Source organism: Glandiceps talaboti, chromosome 2 (genome assembly GCF_964340395.1).
Source record: "Glandiceps talaboti chromosome 2, keGlaTala1.1, whole genome shotgun sequence".
Classification (NCBI taxonomy): Eukaryota; Metazoa; Hemichordata; class Enteropneusta; family Spengelidae; genus Glandiceps; species Glandiceps talaboti.
Window position 1 is genome coordinate 27,860,665 of NC_135550.1, and position 19,961 is coordinate 27,880,625.

At 34.7% G+C, this 19,961-nt stretch overlaps 1 protein-coding gene across 1 annotated transcript in view; it reads right to left on the bottom strand.

The window, feature by feature from the left end:
- Positions 1-6,859: 6,859 nt before the first annotated feature.
- Positions 6,860-19,961, bottom strand: part of LOC144446249 (uncharacterized) — a 31,149-nt gene continuing 18,047 nt past the window's right edge. The window contains exons 3-15 of the mRNA XM_078136005.1: positions 17,211-17,481; positions 14,891-15,442; positions 12,465-14,119; positions 12,283-12,328; positions 11,735-11,784; positions 11,154-11,240; positions 10,613-10,716; positions 10,188-10,263; positions 9,653-9,741; positions 9,219-9,371; positions 8,325-8,513; positions 7,566-7,861; positions 6,860-7,065 (exon numbers count right to left, since the gene is read on the bottom strand). Coding sequence (XP_077992131.1) covers positions 6,933-7,065; positions 7,566-7,861; positions 8,325-8,513; positions 9,219-9,371; positions 9,653-9,741; positions 10,188-10,263; positions 10,613-10,716; positions 11,154-11,240; positions 11,735-11,784; positions 12,283-12,328; positions 12,465-14,119; positions 14,891-15,442; positions 17,211-17,481 — 3,701 coding nt within the window. The 3' untranslated portion in view covers positions 6,860-6,932. The remainder of the gene's footprint in view (positions 7,066-7,565; positions 7,862-8,324; positions 8,514-9,218; positions 9,372-9,652; positions 9,742-10,187; positions 10,264-10,612; positions 10,717-11,153; positions 11,241-11,734; positions 11,785-12,282; positions 12,329-12,464; positions 14,120-14,890; positions 15,443-17,210; positions 17,482-19,961) is intronic.

A 19,961-nucleotide genomic window follows, 5' to 3' on the forward strand; every position in this document is an offset into this window, starting at 1 on the left:
GCAGTGTAGGACTGTACTGTTTTACATACTAAATTCTTTGTCATTTCATTGATATAATAACAGTTTTTGTTTTATTTGTAAAATAAAACGACTCATATAATGGGCCTATAAACTGTTTTTTTTTTTGTAAATTAAGTATAATATTATACATATTCATATTATATATATATAGTTGTGAGCTAATATTCTATACTCAAGGTGATGGTATTGTTTTATTATTCGTAAATACCTAATAATGCCAGTTTGCATTATGACCATCCTTGGAATTAGCTCACAAGTGATTGTGCCTCTATCATAATAACGTAACTCATTCTCGCCGGGCGTGAATAGACCCAATATCTTTGTATTTATAGTGTCAATTTTCTTACTATAAACTTATTTACAGAGAAAGAGTACATTGAATCACAACCTCTAGACATGAGTGACTGGCTGTGTTGGGGTGGAACTAGGTGGAACATTCGAACAGCATCGATCGCGCATCTGGCTAGCCAGATCGACGTCCGATATATTTCGAGGGGGCGCACTTTCGTCTACTTAGATGTCTATCAGTCACACGAGTATCTGGTATCATACATGTATTAAAAAGAAAGGACTCGTTCTCATTACACGGGAATTGTCAATTTTACTACGCTGCCAATAAAAGGAACACAAAACAATACATAAAAAAATAAAAAAATAAAAAAATAAATGAATGACAAATGAACAAGCAAACGAACGAACGACAAGTATAGGGACAAATAAAATAATGAAATAAACCAGCAAATAAACAGATACTCGTTTGGGTATACTAGATATGTTTTTTGTACCCATCACTATAAAAAAACACAGTGATGGGTACAAAAAACGTATCTAGGTATACCCCCACGAGTATCTGTTTATTTGCTGGTTTATTTCATTATTTTATTTGTCCCTATAAGCTTACTTGTCGTTCGTTCGTTTGCTTGTTCATTTGTCATTTATTTGATAGATTATTTATTTGTTTGTTTTGTTTTGTTTTGTTTGTCACACGGTTCCTGGGTGAAAATCGGAACACGGTCGTCAGGAACTAGATAGACTAAGTTAAAATGCAAAAGGTATTGTTTCATAGACCCTACACACGTGTAGGGTTGTGCATTGTAAATCCAAATATGTCTTCTTCTTTTTAAAAAAATGTAATCATGGAAGTATCTACTTCATGATGATGCAATATATGTGCCACTCATCGGGTACGTAGACAGGCTAGTGTTGGCAACCCGATATTCAAGTAAATGTAACACGTGCCTACAAGAAATGAAAACATGGATTATATAGACGAATCTAGCCAATATCATAATTCATGGCAATGCATGGGTGGTAGGATAGGATAAATGCGCGTTTTTAGGACTGCGATACTCAGCTATAGTTTATTTGGCATGTGTGTAGCCTACGCTTATGCAGACAAAGATTATACCCCGACTTTTAAAGGCGTACTCGCTCAACTAGACCATATTCAAGAAATAGTTTGTTAGATAATAATAATAATAATAATAATAATAATACTTTTTTTTTGTATTTAATAACGGTTTTAAGGGTCTTACTACAAAGATGCAATTCTTTTCATGGGTGAAATTTGTTTACAAAATTCGGAAACTTTTCGTAAGTTATCAATTTCAAAAACTCTCCATTTCTTAAAGGCATATTTGCTGCAACGGGCCACCATTTTTGGTATGTTCTGTCATTAAAAAATACGTTAAAACTACACTGCAAATGGTCCAATCACTCTAATTAGAAGATTTACCTGTCTACTAGTCGTCAATGTTACTTCAAAGTGACATACGAGAGCTGTAAAATATTTGGCCGACTGGCTTCATTTTCAAACCGCCCTAGTATATGCATTCAATTTACTTTTTTTAACCGTAATATGAAACTCTACACTCTGAATAGTTTGCAAGTATGTTTTTTATGTCATTAAATCCGGTTTTTGTTTTCTAAACTTTGAAATATAAAAATAACGCTTAGCAACAAGAATTACAAAATTCAATAATAATGACAATAGCTCATCACCCAGGATCATTTGTCTTGCATTTGGAATATTAAGAAGCTAAGTCCTGCTTTCGTTCCCATAACACATAATATCCATCCCAAAACTCTGTAACAAATTCACAATCATAAAATAAATTAAATAAAGTGTCTTCCTTTTTGTCACATAAGGTACATTTCTCAGATTCAACACTAGGTGGACTGATTTTTGATACTGTTACATTAGCAGGTAATGTTGTGCAGTATTTTAAGTTGAAAAGCCCTCAACGTATTGTCAATAGATAATAGGTATTATTACTTCTCAATGGCACGACATGCGAGGTGTATTGAATCACATGGCAAGCTTATAGATCAACGTGTTTCTGTGGCTGTACACATACAGCTGTTATGAATTTATGAATTTATATATAACGGTATGGACCATAAAATCAGTGCCTCCATGCAAAAGAAAAGAAATAAGTGATATGAACAACATAGACATAACGTTGTATCACATATCAACACTGATATAAACATTATATATTAACGGCATGTACACAACATACTATATTGATCAAATGTCAACATCAACTTTAAGTGGACACCTCAAAGAAAATCCGAGATCTTGGATAAAATCGCAGACGGGACATACGTTATACAGCTCTGGAAATACACATTCTGAGAACTCTGACAGATCCGTCTCCTTCCAGAGATGTGTTGGGGTTGGAACTAGGACGTATAAACCAGTCCGCTATCTGAGAGAGTGACTATAATGAACGCCTGTTATTACTTCTTTTTCAGGGACAGTTTTACTACTAACATAAACGTCGCCCCGCGACAACTTTCGAAACAAAGTTTTGAAATTGGTCGCAGAGGGCGCACTTGCTATAACCCTCTCGCGGAATTTTTATGGGGGGGGGGGGGGTTGTACAATACACTAGTATATTCATATATACCCCACTACTATATGTGAATAGGGTAATCATGAAAGGCATCAAAGAGTAGCAATCTTAAGCAAGTACACAATGAATTTAGTGTATCACCTTTCTCCTTTAATATAAATTACAGGAACATATTGCATATTGACATCAAGACAACATATAGAGCACCACAGTAAATATCATTGTTAAACTCGCTAAACATACAATGCAGTGATGCCATATATATATATATATATATATCATCTGTTTCAGGTAATATGGAAAGTCAAGGCATACCAACTGAACATCTTCAACCCACAAATTCTGCAAAAGCAATAACAACTGTACACAGCAAAACTTAGCTTACCCATGGAAAATTGAATTTTATTTTCAATTCATTAACAATTTTCATTACATATTAGACAAATGATCTATAAAAATCACTGTACAAACATGTGTACTTCACTACATGATTGGCTGGGCCAACTAAAATAGGAAACCTCTCATGGTAAACGTTCCAACCCACTCAAAATATTTGAATATTACTTTACAATAGACTACGTCAGTACATTCCAAACTAATATTAAAAGACTTCATCTGACAATAGCGTACATGATTTGTACAAAAGTTAAAAAAGGAAAAATATTGTCAAGATATTATTCTCGCCAAATTTTGCTAACTTTGTTCATGATACATGTATTTCTTTATACGAAGGGGTTTCCATGTAACCATGTCTGCTGGTAAGACATCAATTGTGCTATCTCTCTCTCTTTCTCATATATACCAGTATGTGCATGCTTCAATGGTGAGCTAAATCGCATTTCAATGGTGAGCTAAATCGCTTTTCACTAGAGAATTTAAAATTTACTAACCATACTGATCACAAATATAAACAACTAAACATCATAGGTTTGTTTTTAACTGCATGTATGTGTATGTGTGTGCGTGTATGCATGTCATGCATGCATGTATCTATGTATGTACGTACATAGACATATGTATATATATGTGTGTGTATGCATGTTTGGGGGGGGGGGGTTATCATGAAGCTACAGAGTTGCCATGTGTTGAATCATCAATGGATTCTGTTTCCTGATTGCCTATTCACAGAAGTTTATAAACAAACATTTGTGGGATACTAACATTGCAAGTTTCCACTGAAATACTCAATGGAAACTGAACTACAAAAAAAATGGAAACACTGTTTGACTTTGCTCTCATTGGTACAAAGTGTTCTTGGAAATACTTGAATGTCCTGTTTGAGAGTTGATGTGCGTAGTTTAGACCGTCAATTCAACAAACAAGTATGATCATTGAATGAGCAGGAATGTTTCTTGTGTGAAAACAACTTAAAGAATGTTCTCTGATATACGGTAACCTACTAACAGAATGTTTTTCCCACAAATATTTGTTCCTTTAAATTTCAATTGCACATCTACAGCAAAGCAAGAAACTGGAGTCAGTGACACACTGTAATTCATGATATACTATAAAAAACAAGAAATGAACTATTTCATTTCTTACAAACTATACAACAGCAGAAATACAGACTCATTTTTATAAACTATGTGAAGCTAGAAATGCAGTCTTTCCTCTTGCAAACTCTATACAACCTGAAATGCACTGTAACTATGAGAATAAACTTTAAAGGAAGCATATCTGTGGTATAAGCCTAGATTCGTTGATAGTTTGAATGCTGTAATAATAATATAAAACCCTGAAGTTTTGACAATTTAAAATGAGTAGTTACATGTGGTACATTTCCATCTGAGACAACAACTGCTGCAGTTACTCGTATTGTTCTCAGAATCCAAAGTCTTTTTTTGCACTTCACAGCACTATTTCAGAATACACTGATATTGCACCTTCTAGCCAAGCAACAAACTTCCTTTCATGTCCTGAGGCAAATGACGACCTGAATATTCCTACCTATATACCCACATCAATGCATGACATTCCTATCCAGTACACATTTTACATGTAATATTACCACACTGACATCAACCCAAATCATGGCTATGTATAACATAACACCCAGGATTAGTAACCTTCATTTAATATTTTGAATACCAAGACTTGTCTCATATTGTCCTATGATTGAGTGTTGTCAGAAAAAGACATTGCAAGTGACTCAGAAACATTTTATTCAGTTCCATCTTCCATGCCTCATCCATGAATATGTGTCCATGTACTAACATACAGTAGCTTAGAACCACACCTTTGGGATGAGTTTCACAACTTGTACAAGTATCAAAGTGGAATTCATCTCACAGGTTAGATACTAGGCCATACATATACAGAAGTCGTTGCACTTTGCTTCATAAACTTTCAAACTCATCAATGATATCATGTTTTGACAGTAATTGTCCCAGAATGTACTTGTAAATCTATACCAGCAACAAGTATGGTACATCATCTATACAATTAGTATTACCTAAAAATAAGTACATAACTAAAATGCTGTTACATTTGTAAATGTGATGTGACAAGCATTGAAAACGCTAACACAAATGTAAACTATAGAGGAGAGAAAACAGTGATAGGTGCTAACTTTATGAATACATAATATATTCCTGGGAGTTTTTGAAGGACAGACCTAAATAGTATAAGGTAAATTGAATCTTCATCCATGCAACATAACTGCCATAGTGCAAACTGACTCTGTCAGTTCAGCTGCATGTTCTTCAACTTATTTTGGTACAGTACAATGTGTTCACTAAATGTTGCATTTGTTGTTTATTAAACACTGATAATATACAACTATCTACCCTTTTGACAGGTAAACTACAGAATGAAGATAAAGGAGGATCAATAAATACAAAGCAATGAAATATTCATATGTTGAAATAAATCTACAATTACAGTTAATGGCCATAAAAACAAGCACACTACAACTTATATATTTAAAATTAAAATAAAACATTCCTGAATGTCTGACTCAGAGATATTTAATACCAATACAAAGTCTACCTATGTGGAGTGGGTTACAATATATTTGACTCACTAACTATCATGGACAGAAAAATTATCTGGAAAAAAAGAACTATTATTGGCCATTCACCAAGTGTTTTGATTCATAGCACTGATATAATTGGTCGGATCACACTTTTATGCAAATTATACGGCCCATTTTTCTGTAGCCGATACACAATTGTGGAATTGAATTCAGATACTCTAACACTTAGGGCTATACTTAACATTGTCTTTTAATCTGCAAAGCACCATTTAAAATATTAAATATCATTTTCACTTGTCAGCTTTAAAAAAAGACAATATCAGGGAAATAATTTGCTGAATATTAGATTGAAAGCCCCAATGACCACTGAGCATACCAAATGTCAGCATTGAAGTAAAATGGCTTACAATATTGAGTTTTAAGAATCACATTACAGTCATTCAACCAAATTGGAAATATACAAAATGTCAAGAAATTATTTTTTTCTAGAAAAAATTTCAAAATGACTCAAAAAGACAATATTTTGTTTATATACAATAGCTACACAAGGTAAATAATTACATGAAAAAAAAGGCTAGGCAGGCAATAATTGCTCTGGCTCTACAGCCAGAAAACTCAATAAAAGTGCATTACTGTACAAAACACAAAATCCACTCTGTGGTATGCAAAGTACTACAATTACTACCCTTTTCAACTATTAGCTCTTTTTTTAGTAAGACAAAAAAATGAAAAACAACAAAAACTTGACTGAAACATCAAGCAGCTCATTAAAATCGACATATGTACAATACCCATCTAATAATACATTGTAAAACATCTAGAGGTTGACATAATATAAAAAGAGGTCCATTATAACCCAGGTCATTCCCCTTTCACAAAATAACAGTCTTTGTTTTTATCATACAGACAAGTATCAAAACTCCAAAAAGGCAAGATTCACAGATACTGAATGTTGCAATTATAAAAGCAAATTCAGACTTTTGTGAAAGTACCTTAAAGGTGCCAGTTAAAAGTACTGCAGAAAGACACAGTATCAATTACACTTGTTATAAACAATTCCAATAGTCTTTTCACTTCTATCAGTTAGCATCTCTGTATGGATTGGATGCTACCACATTGATGGTGGTGGTTGGTTTTGTCTTTCCACCTTTATCGTCTATTTTTCTGTGGCTCTTCATGTGAGCACTACGGCTTTTCACTTTGTAAAACACTCTGTAAGGAATAATTACAATAATAATAAGTATATACTTTAAAGACTTCATATAAATGTTTGCTATCACTTGCAAGTAAAACAGTGGATTGACCGTACAAATGTACACATATGTATCAAAGCTAGGGGGTTCAGGTGGGGTTAGGGTTACGGTTAGACTCCCTAGCACAGCCTGATTTGCATTGTCTGCAATGAGTGGATACTGACCTACATGTATCCCTGTAATTGTACAATTGTAATTACTACTTAACTTTAAGTAATGGTTGTTGTGCACCATTCCATTTTGTGTTGAATTTCTAAATAATCAATGCTCAATACATGTAAGCATAGTGGTCAAATATATTAATGAATAAACTATTTGGCAGTTTTAACAGACTTTGAATCACTACAATTTGACAATACTAACATTCATGATACAAATATCTAGCATGACCATTAGCCATAGCAACCTGAGTATATATCAATGTCTTTGTAAAAGTTGCTATTTCTCTATTGTACTTACTTTCCACATATCCTACATGGGAATTCCTCTCCTGTAATGGGTTGTGGTTGTCTTACTTTTGGCTGTGGTGGTGGCTGCTGGGGTGGTGGCGGAGGCGGTGGTGGTGGTGGTGGTGGTGGAGTCGCCCTGTATTCCATCATACTGTCATCATCTGAACTTGAATCAGAGGAGTCCCTTACCAGGGCTGTAGGTCTTCCATGATTCACTGTAGTAGTATTTGTAGCTGGGAATGGTTTAGTGAAACCGCCCCCATGTACTCTAATATGACCATTTAAAGCCTGTCTTGAAGCAAATTTCTGTGGCATATGTGTGAGGGGAAAAAAAACAATGTTAGAAATGGTACAGAAGTTGTTTTATGTTTAGTGACACATAATAAAAAGATATAGTCAATGCACTAATGGCTTTATCTGATGTAAAAGTTGTTATTTTGTAGATGGTAAATTTAATTGTCTTCAAGATGCACAGGCATTGGAATGTCAACAGACATTGTGCAAGGGATTACACTTACAATAAGTATTCAAATATGCAGATATAGTTAACAAATATGCAAAATTTCCATAAGAAATATACAACACAAGTTAGCGTGGGTTTTCAACCGTTAAGTTGGATTAAAATACCAGCAAAATAATACACACACAAATCTACTGGTAGTTTCATCAAATATTGACACCTTTATTTATGGATGGATGAATTCTGATTTTGCTGAGCTTACAACAGTAGAGGATCTCAACAAACAGAGAGGTTTATATGCATACTTACAGCAGTACAATGTGGGAAATCACAAAGAAAAGAAGCAGTGGGGTGACTTGTAGTTGTATGGCTGACAGGTACTGAATACTGATCTTGTGATGATGTGCTTGATGTTACATGTGTTGCTGATCTTCTGTTTGGACCATTTGTGTTATGTAAATCAGTGTTTGTTTCTGACTCTGAATCTGTGGCATCATCCTGCAAGGAAAACAGGTAATATTTCAACATGGATAATTTATTGGTGCAATTTGAGGTACTGATATTATTGCTATGTAGATGTGCACAAGTCCAAAACAATTCACAAAACAGAGTTAACATTTAATAATCACAAGTTTCTTTCTTTACTTGTTTCAAAGACACTTTTTACAATATCTCTAGCTTTCCCTTCCTATCCATCTACAAACTAGTTCAGGAAGCATATTTTGTATCATAGATCAAAAACTCCATACATATCAGTGAAAGCTTGCTTAGTTGTGAAGCTAGTCAAAGATTAAAGCCATTTTTGTACTGAATTACTAATGATTGTATTTATTCACAGAAAGAGATTGGTGCACCAAACTAAACATAGAGCAGTATTTTTGTACAGTTTCAAACCTAGGTAAGAAGATAGTGAAATATGTTACAATTTACATTATTTTACTATACATGTATAAATGAAAGGCTACCCTGGCAATAAGCCAAAGTACGCAACAGACAGGTGTTACCTTACTAATGAAAATACACAACAGTATTGGATCATTCATGAAAACACAGTGAAAGGGAGAAATTTTAAAAGAAATTACCTTGCTGCATAAAATAGGATTTTTGGTTTTGGAATACATTCTTGAGTACAATAGTAATTTATCATACAATTGTATATGGGTTGACTCTATTAAAACATTGGGGATCACCAACTTGACTTACTTCATACATCTCCATCTCCTGTGTTTTGCTGATTCTAGTTTTGACATGATAGAATTTGTCATCAAATTTCATATCACCATACGCTGTTCTGGGGAAAAGTTTCTTCCACTTGTAATAATACTCTATACACTGCTGTACAGTTTTGGTGCTTACCTGCAGAGACACAAATGTTTGAAGACATGTGAATATAGTAGTTTTTAATAATGACACTGAACACTGTAGTCATGGCAAAAATTGACATTAATATCTAACAATGAAGACTTCAGGAACAAGTACAATATCAAAATCTCTTCTTTCTTTACAACCTGGGTAGACTTGTAATTTTTTTCTTGTATCAGGTAATAACTCCTGGCTGAGTTTAAAACATGAAATGTTCAAAGATAAGATTGATTGTGTAGGGATAATGAGGTACATGTATACATAGATCTACTTACAACTTTCTGAATAAGATGGAAATCCTTTCCATTCTTGATGTAGGCACGTTTGAAGGCTATCCTCTCCTTCTTGTTCCATAAAGTTGACCCTACACATAAAACAAATTTGTACAATATTGGGTTAACAGACAACAAGCCAGCATGACAAATCCACGTTTTATTACCATATATATTGGCTACAGTACAGATGATAGTCAAATTGTTTGCTGTATAACTACACGCTGTAATCCATATTTTGATATTTACATAGTATTCTATGTTGTCATCCATTGCAGTTCTTCCTGGAACATTGCCACTAGAGGGCTTAGAACCTGGTAGCATTGCCAGCACTTGTCACTAAGGAACCCGGAAGGGAGAACCTATTGCATGGTGGCTGTTTTGATACAATTACATAGTGAAATTGCATTATGAAATCCCTCTATTAGACCCATTGATACTGAAAATGGTTTTATTTCTTACTTAGAGTTGGTCATTCACGTTTGCAATATTTGGTTTATATTATGAAATAGTTCACAAAGCAGTGATGTCTACTTACATGTATAGTGGTAATCTCTCATTGGATCATTCTCCAATAATGTCGGGTTCTTGTTTATTACCATATTTAATGCCAACTGTAACAACAACAAAAATATGATGTTTGTGAATAGTGGTCTAAAGCTTTGAAACAGAGCACGTACCATCTCTTCTGTTTGAAAAAGATCACACAGTAATAGTAATACTGGTCTAAAATCTATGATACATGTGACCAAGTGTACTCTTTTTGAACAAAGGTACCTAGCAAGTAGATGGTACTATAAATGTTCTTTAGCCTGTATTGTAAACTATAAGTTCAACAAGTAGGAAGGTTTTGATAGATATGAAATTAACAAGGCTAATTGCTACTTTGATGAAAAGGTTTTCAAATTTCTTATTATCTTTACATTATAAATGTTCATCATTACTTGTAGTACGAGTGCTTACCATTATATCTCCCTTAGCCCTCTGGAGGCAATGTACAGCATACTCTGAATTTGATGCACCTCCTGGTATAGCAGCAGAACAGGCAAAGTCCAGAAAACTTTCAACTGTGACAGAAAACAAAATAAATCAAAACAGTCACTACAAGGAACAGTTAACCACTTTTTATTTTATCAATTTTTTATATTATTCCTTCTTTGTCCATCACTAAAATTAGCAGTCTTTCCCTTTCCACTGATTTTTGTGCTAAAACTGCAATAATTCCATGGTTAACATTCTCCTACAAAAGGTACTTCACATTACATTCTTGATATTTCTTGCAGTTTCCATTCATTTACTATTTACATAATTTCCTCTTTGTATTAATGGAGAACACATAAACATACAACATATGAACTTAACACTTCTCCTGCATGTTAATACCGGTAGTCATTGTTCATTTGAAATCAAATATGCCTATTTTTCACTTGATTGGTATATTCCAATTTGTATATAGCCTGAGCTAAAAAATCAGTAAATACTTAAATAGATACTTAGAACTTACTTTCATCATCATCATACAATGACTGTGTGTCTGGATGCCACACCAGTACTTCTCTAACTCTGTCACGTGATAATTCATCTCTGTTTGCTGTAACAGGCAAATGATGGGTGAACAATCATGAGAAGGCCACACAGTATAGTACATGTAATGGTAGACAACACAACACAACATGACAACATCTAAGTTTGAACAATTACAAATACTTAAATTGTGATGGTGTTGGTACACAGTCTCTGATATGTAGAACATTTTGCTGAAAGCTAACACATTACATGTATCTGTATACAAAGCAATTGTAAGTACAAGCTAAAATATTGTAAAGGAAGCGTGTACGTACACACACACACACACACACACACACACACACACACACACACCTTTTCATCAACTTTAAAGTTGAATCTACACACTATCACTGGAAACTTCTGTAACAACATCAGCTCAGTTTAGTTATCACAATGCAAGAAAGTTCACCCTACTATCAAAGCTTCTCGTAGATCATTACATATAATGTGTTCTTTAGATTCCAACTATGTCAAACTGTGCATTACAATCAGAATAAACAGGAAAAGTATACTTACTGCGTATTGTTGGTATGTGTGCTTGATATTCCTCACCAACATTGATTTTCCTGCAAACAATGTACAAGTATTTTACACAAATGTCATTTCACTTCTTCAATTCCATCACCAATCCTACCTATGCATAGTTAGCTTCCTTCCTTACATTTCAACTAGTTTTAAGATTTCATGTCCTCAACTTAAGCACCCAGACTGAAAGACTTGTCAATGTCTGTATTCCTGTAACCACTCACTAAATTGTGATCAATAAAAAAGTTGTTTCAAGAGTGCACACAATGATGAATCTACTTGAACACCATCTTCAAACAGAAGCCATACTTTGTACGTTATATAAACAGCACCTATAGAGTACAAAGGCTATAATTGCAGGAAGGATGGTCACCTAAAATGAATAAATGATGAATTTGTAACTCTTCTATGATACAAAGAGACTACACTTCTGTATTGAAGTTCTATTGCGAAAAAAGAAATAAGCTCACATATATGATGGACAAAGTTATATTATGCATCAACATTTTCATGAAAAGAATTGAGTAAGTGTTACTTACGGTTCAACATACAGGACCTCAGGTACCTCCTCTCCACCAATAGAACCTATAAAATATTACCATGTACAGTTTTTCAATATCTTCAGGAACATTACCAAAATTACTTTATAAAGTAAGTATTCATCACATTGTCAGAAAGGTCAGTTGGAAAAAAAATTGAAAGTTTTGAAAATTCAACTTACTTTGTCTATGTAACTGGAGCATACTTGGCGTCTTTGGAGTCAGGGGAGGGATCATGGCAGATCTTGGAGTTGGCAGATTCCCTGAATTTGCACTGGTCAGGTTGAAATACAGACCAGAACCAGTACGGATTGGACTCAACATTGGTGGTGGTGTGTATGGTGGTGGAGTCATTCTCTTCCCAAAATCCCGTGGTGATCTCATCTGACTCTGGTAGATTTGAGGACTACCAGCCATGCCTGTATGCACATATGATGGTATTATGATAGGGTCTGGCCGATGGCGTTTCTTTGTAGGACTTGCTGGCAATCTTGAAGGGTTTCGAAACACATCACTCCCAGTTTTTTCTTTGGTTGATAAATTGGTTTTACTGGAATTGTTATTTTGTCCATTCTTTTTTTCAGTATTATCAAAGTCTTTTTCTATTTCTTGCCTTAAATTTGTGTCTTTTAAAGTTTCACTAAACAACATATCTTTTGATGGATAAGTGCTGGGATTCATGTCCTTGGTTGCTTCAGGTCCATCAACCATTTTGGATAACCTTGGGGGTTCACTGCTTGGTGAAACAGTGATCTTTGGAGGCAAGAATGGATTGTTGTTGTTATTGTTATTTGGAATGTTATCCAAGAGTACATGTGGTTGTTCTGTTTTGATCTTTCCAGGTGGTCTTGTGATATCTTGTTTGATAAACCTTCGAATAGCATCTGATGTTGTAGGGCGAATTGGCATGTTGCCACTACTTGCGAATTGTACATTTTGTGGGACTGGTAAATTGTATGGAAATGAACTTGGTGGAACAAAGTGATGTCCAATGTCTGTTGACAGAAACTGATTTTCTTGAAATCGAGGCAACTGTGCTTGTTGTAGTTTTTGCCTTTGTTTATCTGCTTCTAATTGTCTTTGTTGTTCTAATTGATTTTGTTGCTGTTGCTGTTGCCGTTGTTGCTGCTCTAACTGTTGTTTATATTGTGTTTGAATCGCATGTTGACGTTGTTGTTCAAGTTCTAGCTGCTGCTGCTGCTGACGCTGTTGTTCAGCTTCAAGTTGTTGCTGTTGCCGCTGCTGTTCTAACTGTTGTAACTGTTTCTGCTGTTCTATCTGCTGAAGTTGTTGCCTTTGTTGTTCAAGTTGCTGTTGCTGTTGCTGACGTTTATATTCTTCAAAATGCTGCCTTTGTTGTTCTTGTTGTTGTTGTTGTTGTCGTTGTTGTAATTGTTGATGGTGACGTTGCTGCTGCTGCTGCTGTTGTTGTTGCTGTTGATGATGCAGCTGCTGTTGATGTCTTTGGAGATCAAAGTGTTGTTGCTGCTGCTGTTGTTCTTGTTCCTGTTGCAACTGTTGTTGTTGTCTTTCAATTTCTTCCTCTTCATATTCTTCCTTGATGTCTAGTGATGTTTGTTGCTGCTGCTTGTTGAGATGTTGTTCCTGTAATTCAGGTTGATGTTGGATACGTGATAGCTGGGGAGGCTCTTGTAAGTCTTTATTATGTTGTTGGTGCTGCTGTACAGTTCGGATATGTTCCTGATCTTTGCCACTCCGTAACTCTGGTGGTTTATTCCGTTCATAGCCCCCATGTAATCGCATGTGCCCATTAAGGGCAGGTATGCTTTTAAATGTTTTCTTACACACAGAACATTCTGCAACCTTTTCTTCATCACTGTTCAGTAAACAAACAAAGCAAACAAATGTCAAACAAAAATCATGTATACAGACATTCAAAAGGATTTTTTAAACTTTTGGTTGAAAATGAAACAATCTGTACTGATGATAATGAGATGTACAAACAGAATAAGGGAGTTAGACTTGTACTATATTGCACCATATTCTTATTTATACAAAGGTGGCAGTATATACATCATGTTCATCACAATGGGGCAATCTTTCTACAGACAGAAATACTAGACTATGGGAGTGAAATTCACATGTTGACATGACCCCCGCACCCCCATACTGCAGCAATAAGGTTTCAAATCTGCTTCATTACATATTAATTATATCAACAGTATTAATTTAAGAAAAATTCAAAATCTATATTCAGTTTTATTCTCAATGAAATTGTCATTTTCATTTGTTTTTTCAATTCTGTGAATGTAGAACTGTTAACACCAGTTTTCTAATGATAATATTAAATAAAATGCAAATTAGTTCAAGTATTTTCTTTCTACAGCTATAGGCAAAATAAATACTAGACATTAGAACTTACAAAAATTTGAGTATGGTATAAATTTTCTTGTTAGTTACTTTCAAATGCTACTTTGAAACTGATATCATCTAAATGTTTGATGAACAACATGTCTAGACAGATTTACATCACTATGGCTCTACTATCCAAAGTCACCACATTAGTGAACAGAAGAAAACATATGTGAAGAACGCTGTCAAATTGAATAAGTTCACTTCAAATCTAGATAGACTACCATCATCCTACCACGATACAGGAGATGGTGATCTCCACAACTGGTCATCAGCTGAACTTGCATCAGGAGGAGTAAGAGCATACCTATGAGGTATATTGAATCTTGACACCATTCCTTGTGTCGCCATACCAGGTCCATGATAGACAGGCACTGGGAACAGACCTGGGTTTTTTCCACCCATTCCTATACTGTGTTCCTGGTCATCACTTCTGTTACTTCCTTGGCTGTCTTGATCAAATGTCATGTACGCATCTTGTTCATCAGTTCTTTTATCAACTGGTGTCTGTCCAGTTGCAGCCATTGCAAAATAATGCAGTGCTGCACTGCTTGATGCAGAGTCTTCCATTTTGTTTGGCTGCTCATTAGCATAACTGTGATTAACATTTGTGAATTCACTGTTCGTTGCAGTCTGACTGTTTCTGACAGGTGTGACCATTGCATTTCCAGCATGTTGTGATTCCATGTGGCGACGCAACGATCTCGCATCACAGTAGCTTTTCTCACATGACTGGACTGGACAAGCATACGGTTTCTGAGTACGATGGGTTAACATATGACCAGATCTGTGAAACAACAACAAAGGTAGTTAGCATCAAACTCAATGTTGTTCATTCTATGTGCTCAGACAATTACATATGCATGGTACAAAATGTACTCAACCGTATGGTCTCTCTGCAAAATGTCATTTAAGACCCAATTTTCATACCATGGTTCAGAACACTAAAAAGACACTTTCCAAAACATCAACATTTCAACCAATCACCATAGCACTTTATGAGTTTATGTCTATCTGGTGACTAAACAGTAGATACTTTTTTCTCCCAATTTGTGAACCAACAATCTGATATCATCTTGTACAAAACTCCATCTATACATTCTCAGCATCACACTCTCTCACAATCCAATCAAGATTTGGCATTTAAGTCTTTAGGTAAGATATCACGTTCTTTTGACCAATGCTACAGACCATATTGTTTTGAAGAATTTTTCGTCACAAAAATTTATATCATACAAATAAAAGGACAACTGATTAATACTAATAGTCTATGATTCAATGTCAATTTGAAATGTTGAAATGCTCGTTTTAAAAATTTTTGAGGATTTGATAAACAATTATTTTGCTAGTTTTGCATATGAATCCTTGCATCAACTTCATTTGCATCACTTTAGATATCTGTATGTCACATGTCAAGGGTCTAAAATAATAATACATTTGTCACATATTTTTCACCAATTCTGACACATTTTACCCAAAATTCATAAGCCTGATCTGATTATCATTTGCATATGAATTACCCTATCCAATTGATTTGTATAGAAAAAAACTTTACATTCCTAAACATGTCATCTGAATCTTTATTCACCCAATATTGAAAATTTCTGAAGGGTGAGACGTCAGAAAATAGTCACACATTAACTAGCCTAGTCAAGCCATCAGAATGTACAATATTAATGTATTGTGACTGCTACAAGGTCTTGTTGGAATAAACAACCAACATGGAAAACAACAACAAAAAGAACAAAACAAAACAAAAAAACAAGACTTTATGTTATAATCAATATGTGAAAGTAGACAACTTTACAAAATGAAATACTGATCAAGAATCAAATACTGTATCATGAAATTTTTCCTGACTTGGGTGCCATTAATTTTGTTGGGAATATTATTCCATAGAGGTACCTACATGTCAAAAATCAAAGTCCTTGTCTATTTCTTTCCATGATTCACATAAAACCACACACCAGCACAGATAAACTTCATTTCCACACCTGTTTATCTGTACAGCTGTATGTACAAGTAGGCTGATTGCATCATTTCAGACACGCTTGTATAATTTTTGACACAGATATCCTCACCAATTGCATTAACAACACTACACTGTACATAGTGCAGTGAGTTAATCACCACTTCAAGGCTAGTTTTATGTTAATTTGATATTTAGAAACAAAATGGTGACCTACTATGTTAGTCCCGACATACTAAAGGCAATTATTACATGTATGGAATACTGCAATAGGTATTTCTAATGACTTCAATCATACAGGTAAAGCAAACCAATAACACTGCTTGTCCTTCTTTTTATGACAATTCTACGCATCAAACAATATAAGAAATAGTTTTCCCTTATTCAATCAAACGCCTACACCAAAATAAAAATTTTTAGACTGATAAATCAGAATCAGTACTGATCACAGTCAAGTCATGATTCTGCTCTGATATAGTTTTTGTACCTTTATGATCTATAAATGATCAATAATACAGTATTCATGGCTTACATTTACAGCAAACTCTTGTGTATTTAAATAACGTCACAAAATCTGACTACTTACAAGTGGTCCTGTCTTTTGAACCCTTTACCACACAGTTGGCAGACATGTTTCCTTTCATCACTGTGAATCAATTTATGCTTTGCTAGTGCACTTGAACTACTGAAGACCTTAGCACACTCTGGACATGCCAGTGATCTTGGCCCACTCTGTCCACTTCTTGGTCTTCCTTTCTTTGGTTTGGGTCTAGCTTCTCCAGTGTTGCCACTGTCAACTTTCTCTCCTGGTGTGGGTGTTACTGATGTTCTTGATACTGTTGACACATGTGCACCACCTACAAGTCAAAACATCATACTTATAAAGATCAAATATGCAAAAGATTTCTCAACTCTGGCTTCTATATAAATTCACTGATTAAGAATTTTGACCATTATTTATAGGTATCACGAAAACAATTGTAAACATGTGATTCCTTTAATTACTGTATTGAACAAGTATTGGCAATAGTGATAAGAACATTGAAAGGGTATACCACAAAAAAATTGACATTGATTTTCATGTCTTGAACCAGATAAATCTACTTACAGACAAGAAGAAATTTGATATTTTAGCGGTTCATTTATTGCACTATTCAGGAAAATAGGTCACATATTTTATGTGGTAATGCAAACCCTATACAATATAGAAGCTTGTAAAAATATTACACATTAAGTCTTTAACTTCCATAAGATTATCAGGTATGTAAATATATGTATATGTTAACAGAATGTCCATGACATTTATGGTAATTTATGAATAATACTACGTCTATTCTATTTTATTATAATTCCTAAATTTTTCAAGCATTAATAAACTTTATCCAAGGACCAGTTAACAATACCAGCAGGGCCACTGACACAAAAAACTTCTTTTCCCCTACATGTTGGAGTAGCCACATTTTCAATTCTCGAAATACAGGTACAGTGTCAGCACCATAATAATATTGAGGTCAGAGTATACACATGGATTTCACCAAATTTCATGATCATAACTCATACATGCACTGCCCTGTGTACATACATTTCTCACAATTATCAATATCATCTCATTGTACATACAACATTTGAATAGTATAGGAATTCCTCAATAATGCAAGTCTTTATGCCTACACAAGTGTGTTGAAGTTCCTAGCTTTACAGGCACAACAATACGTTACTTGTCTGACATTCTGACCTCTTGTGATGGGTCATGAGATACAAATCAACAACTCTTTTTTTAGGACGACAGACCTGGAAAGTCCCAAACTACTCGCTTACCACAAAACTGCTATGAGGAACTGAAAAGTAAAACTGAAATATGATACGAATAATTTCTGAGTACAATCACTTTTCTGTAACAGGTATAACCATTTCTTGAGGTACATGTACAGTATGTCATCTGTTTAGATTGGGATCAAATTTCTAGCCTGAAATCCACAATATCAGTCCACAATATCAGTTAGGTTATCAATCCATTGCTTACACCAAAGGTGATGACGGGAACCCATGATGTCCGGAAAAAGAAGACATTTCTACAGTGAATCAATTGTTGGTATGAAATCCAAGACAATATATAATTACAATACAATTGTATGGACATAACACATTATAGTCTCTATTTGCATGACAGAGAGGATGACCTTGCTGTATTCAAACAAATTCCAACAGGTTGTCCCTTTGTAATCAGATCATCCCTTGAGGCTGTCGCAATTAGTTGACAGGCTGAAAAAATATGGGTACTGTTTGCTTTAAAACACGTAGCGCACAAAAAACTATCACACAGCACTTAATCTCACAGTTTCAACACACTCAAGGAAGTTCTGTAAAAATTGACAATACATACATGGATATACATGACGTACTACTGCATTTTGGTAATGCTCGTTGATCATGGCATAGTCCTATAAGGTGTCCTCAGGATCTGTCTTGACAACCACTTCAAGTAACACACATAAAGTAGCTAAACAGTGTACTCGTGTCCCTTTTAGACTTCACACATGATTTGATAAACACCTGTGACTCGGTTTAGACCACGGTATGCAGGTAAGTCTGACTGAAAGTCCAGTGTACAAAGTTTACACACTGGATTACTTCCTGGGTCATGAGTTGAAGGTCATTAAAAGGCCATGAGTTTCGTAACAGGGTGTAAAAAGTAGGGAGTCTAGGGACATAACAATACAACCTATCAATCACGTTCCCGCCACACTCTATTTATAGCATATGACGCCACTTGTATATTAATTTGAATATCTAATCATTCTGTATACATGCGATACATATAAACCCAAAGGCAAATAAAATGATACTTTCTCACTGAAAAGTTCTTTTCAAATAAGACAAACAGCCTTGTATTTTAATCCATCAAGCATATGATATTTAATGTGTACTGTTGTAATCACATGTCAATATCAATTTCCAAACATCAGCACTATAAAATAGACCAGACACAACCTCATTGCATGACCTGTCCAACTTATCCTTGCAAGGCTCTAAGCTGTAAATACACTCCATCAACCCATTTACACATGAATGAAACCTCACAAACATTAACAAAACCCTTATCTTGTTTTAATAAATCAGATGGTGCCAAGGCACATTTTATCTGAAACTAGGTTAGGTGCTCTAAGTGATGCAAACAGCCACACTGCCACCATGGATGGCATGCCATGTTACAGTTTTTTAGTACCTTACCGTGCTTGCATTGAAGTAGTCACTTGTTTTATCACCGACACGCCATGTTTGATCATTTGCATTTGACATTTGGAAGTAAAGATTGTTTTCTAATTACTGTAACTAA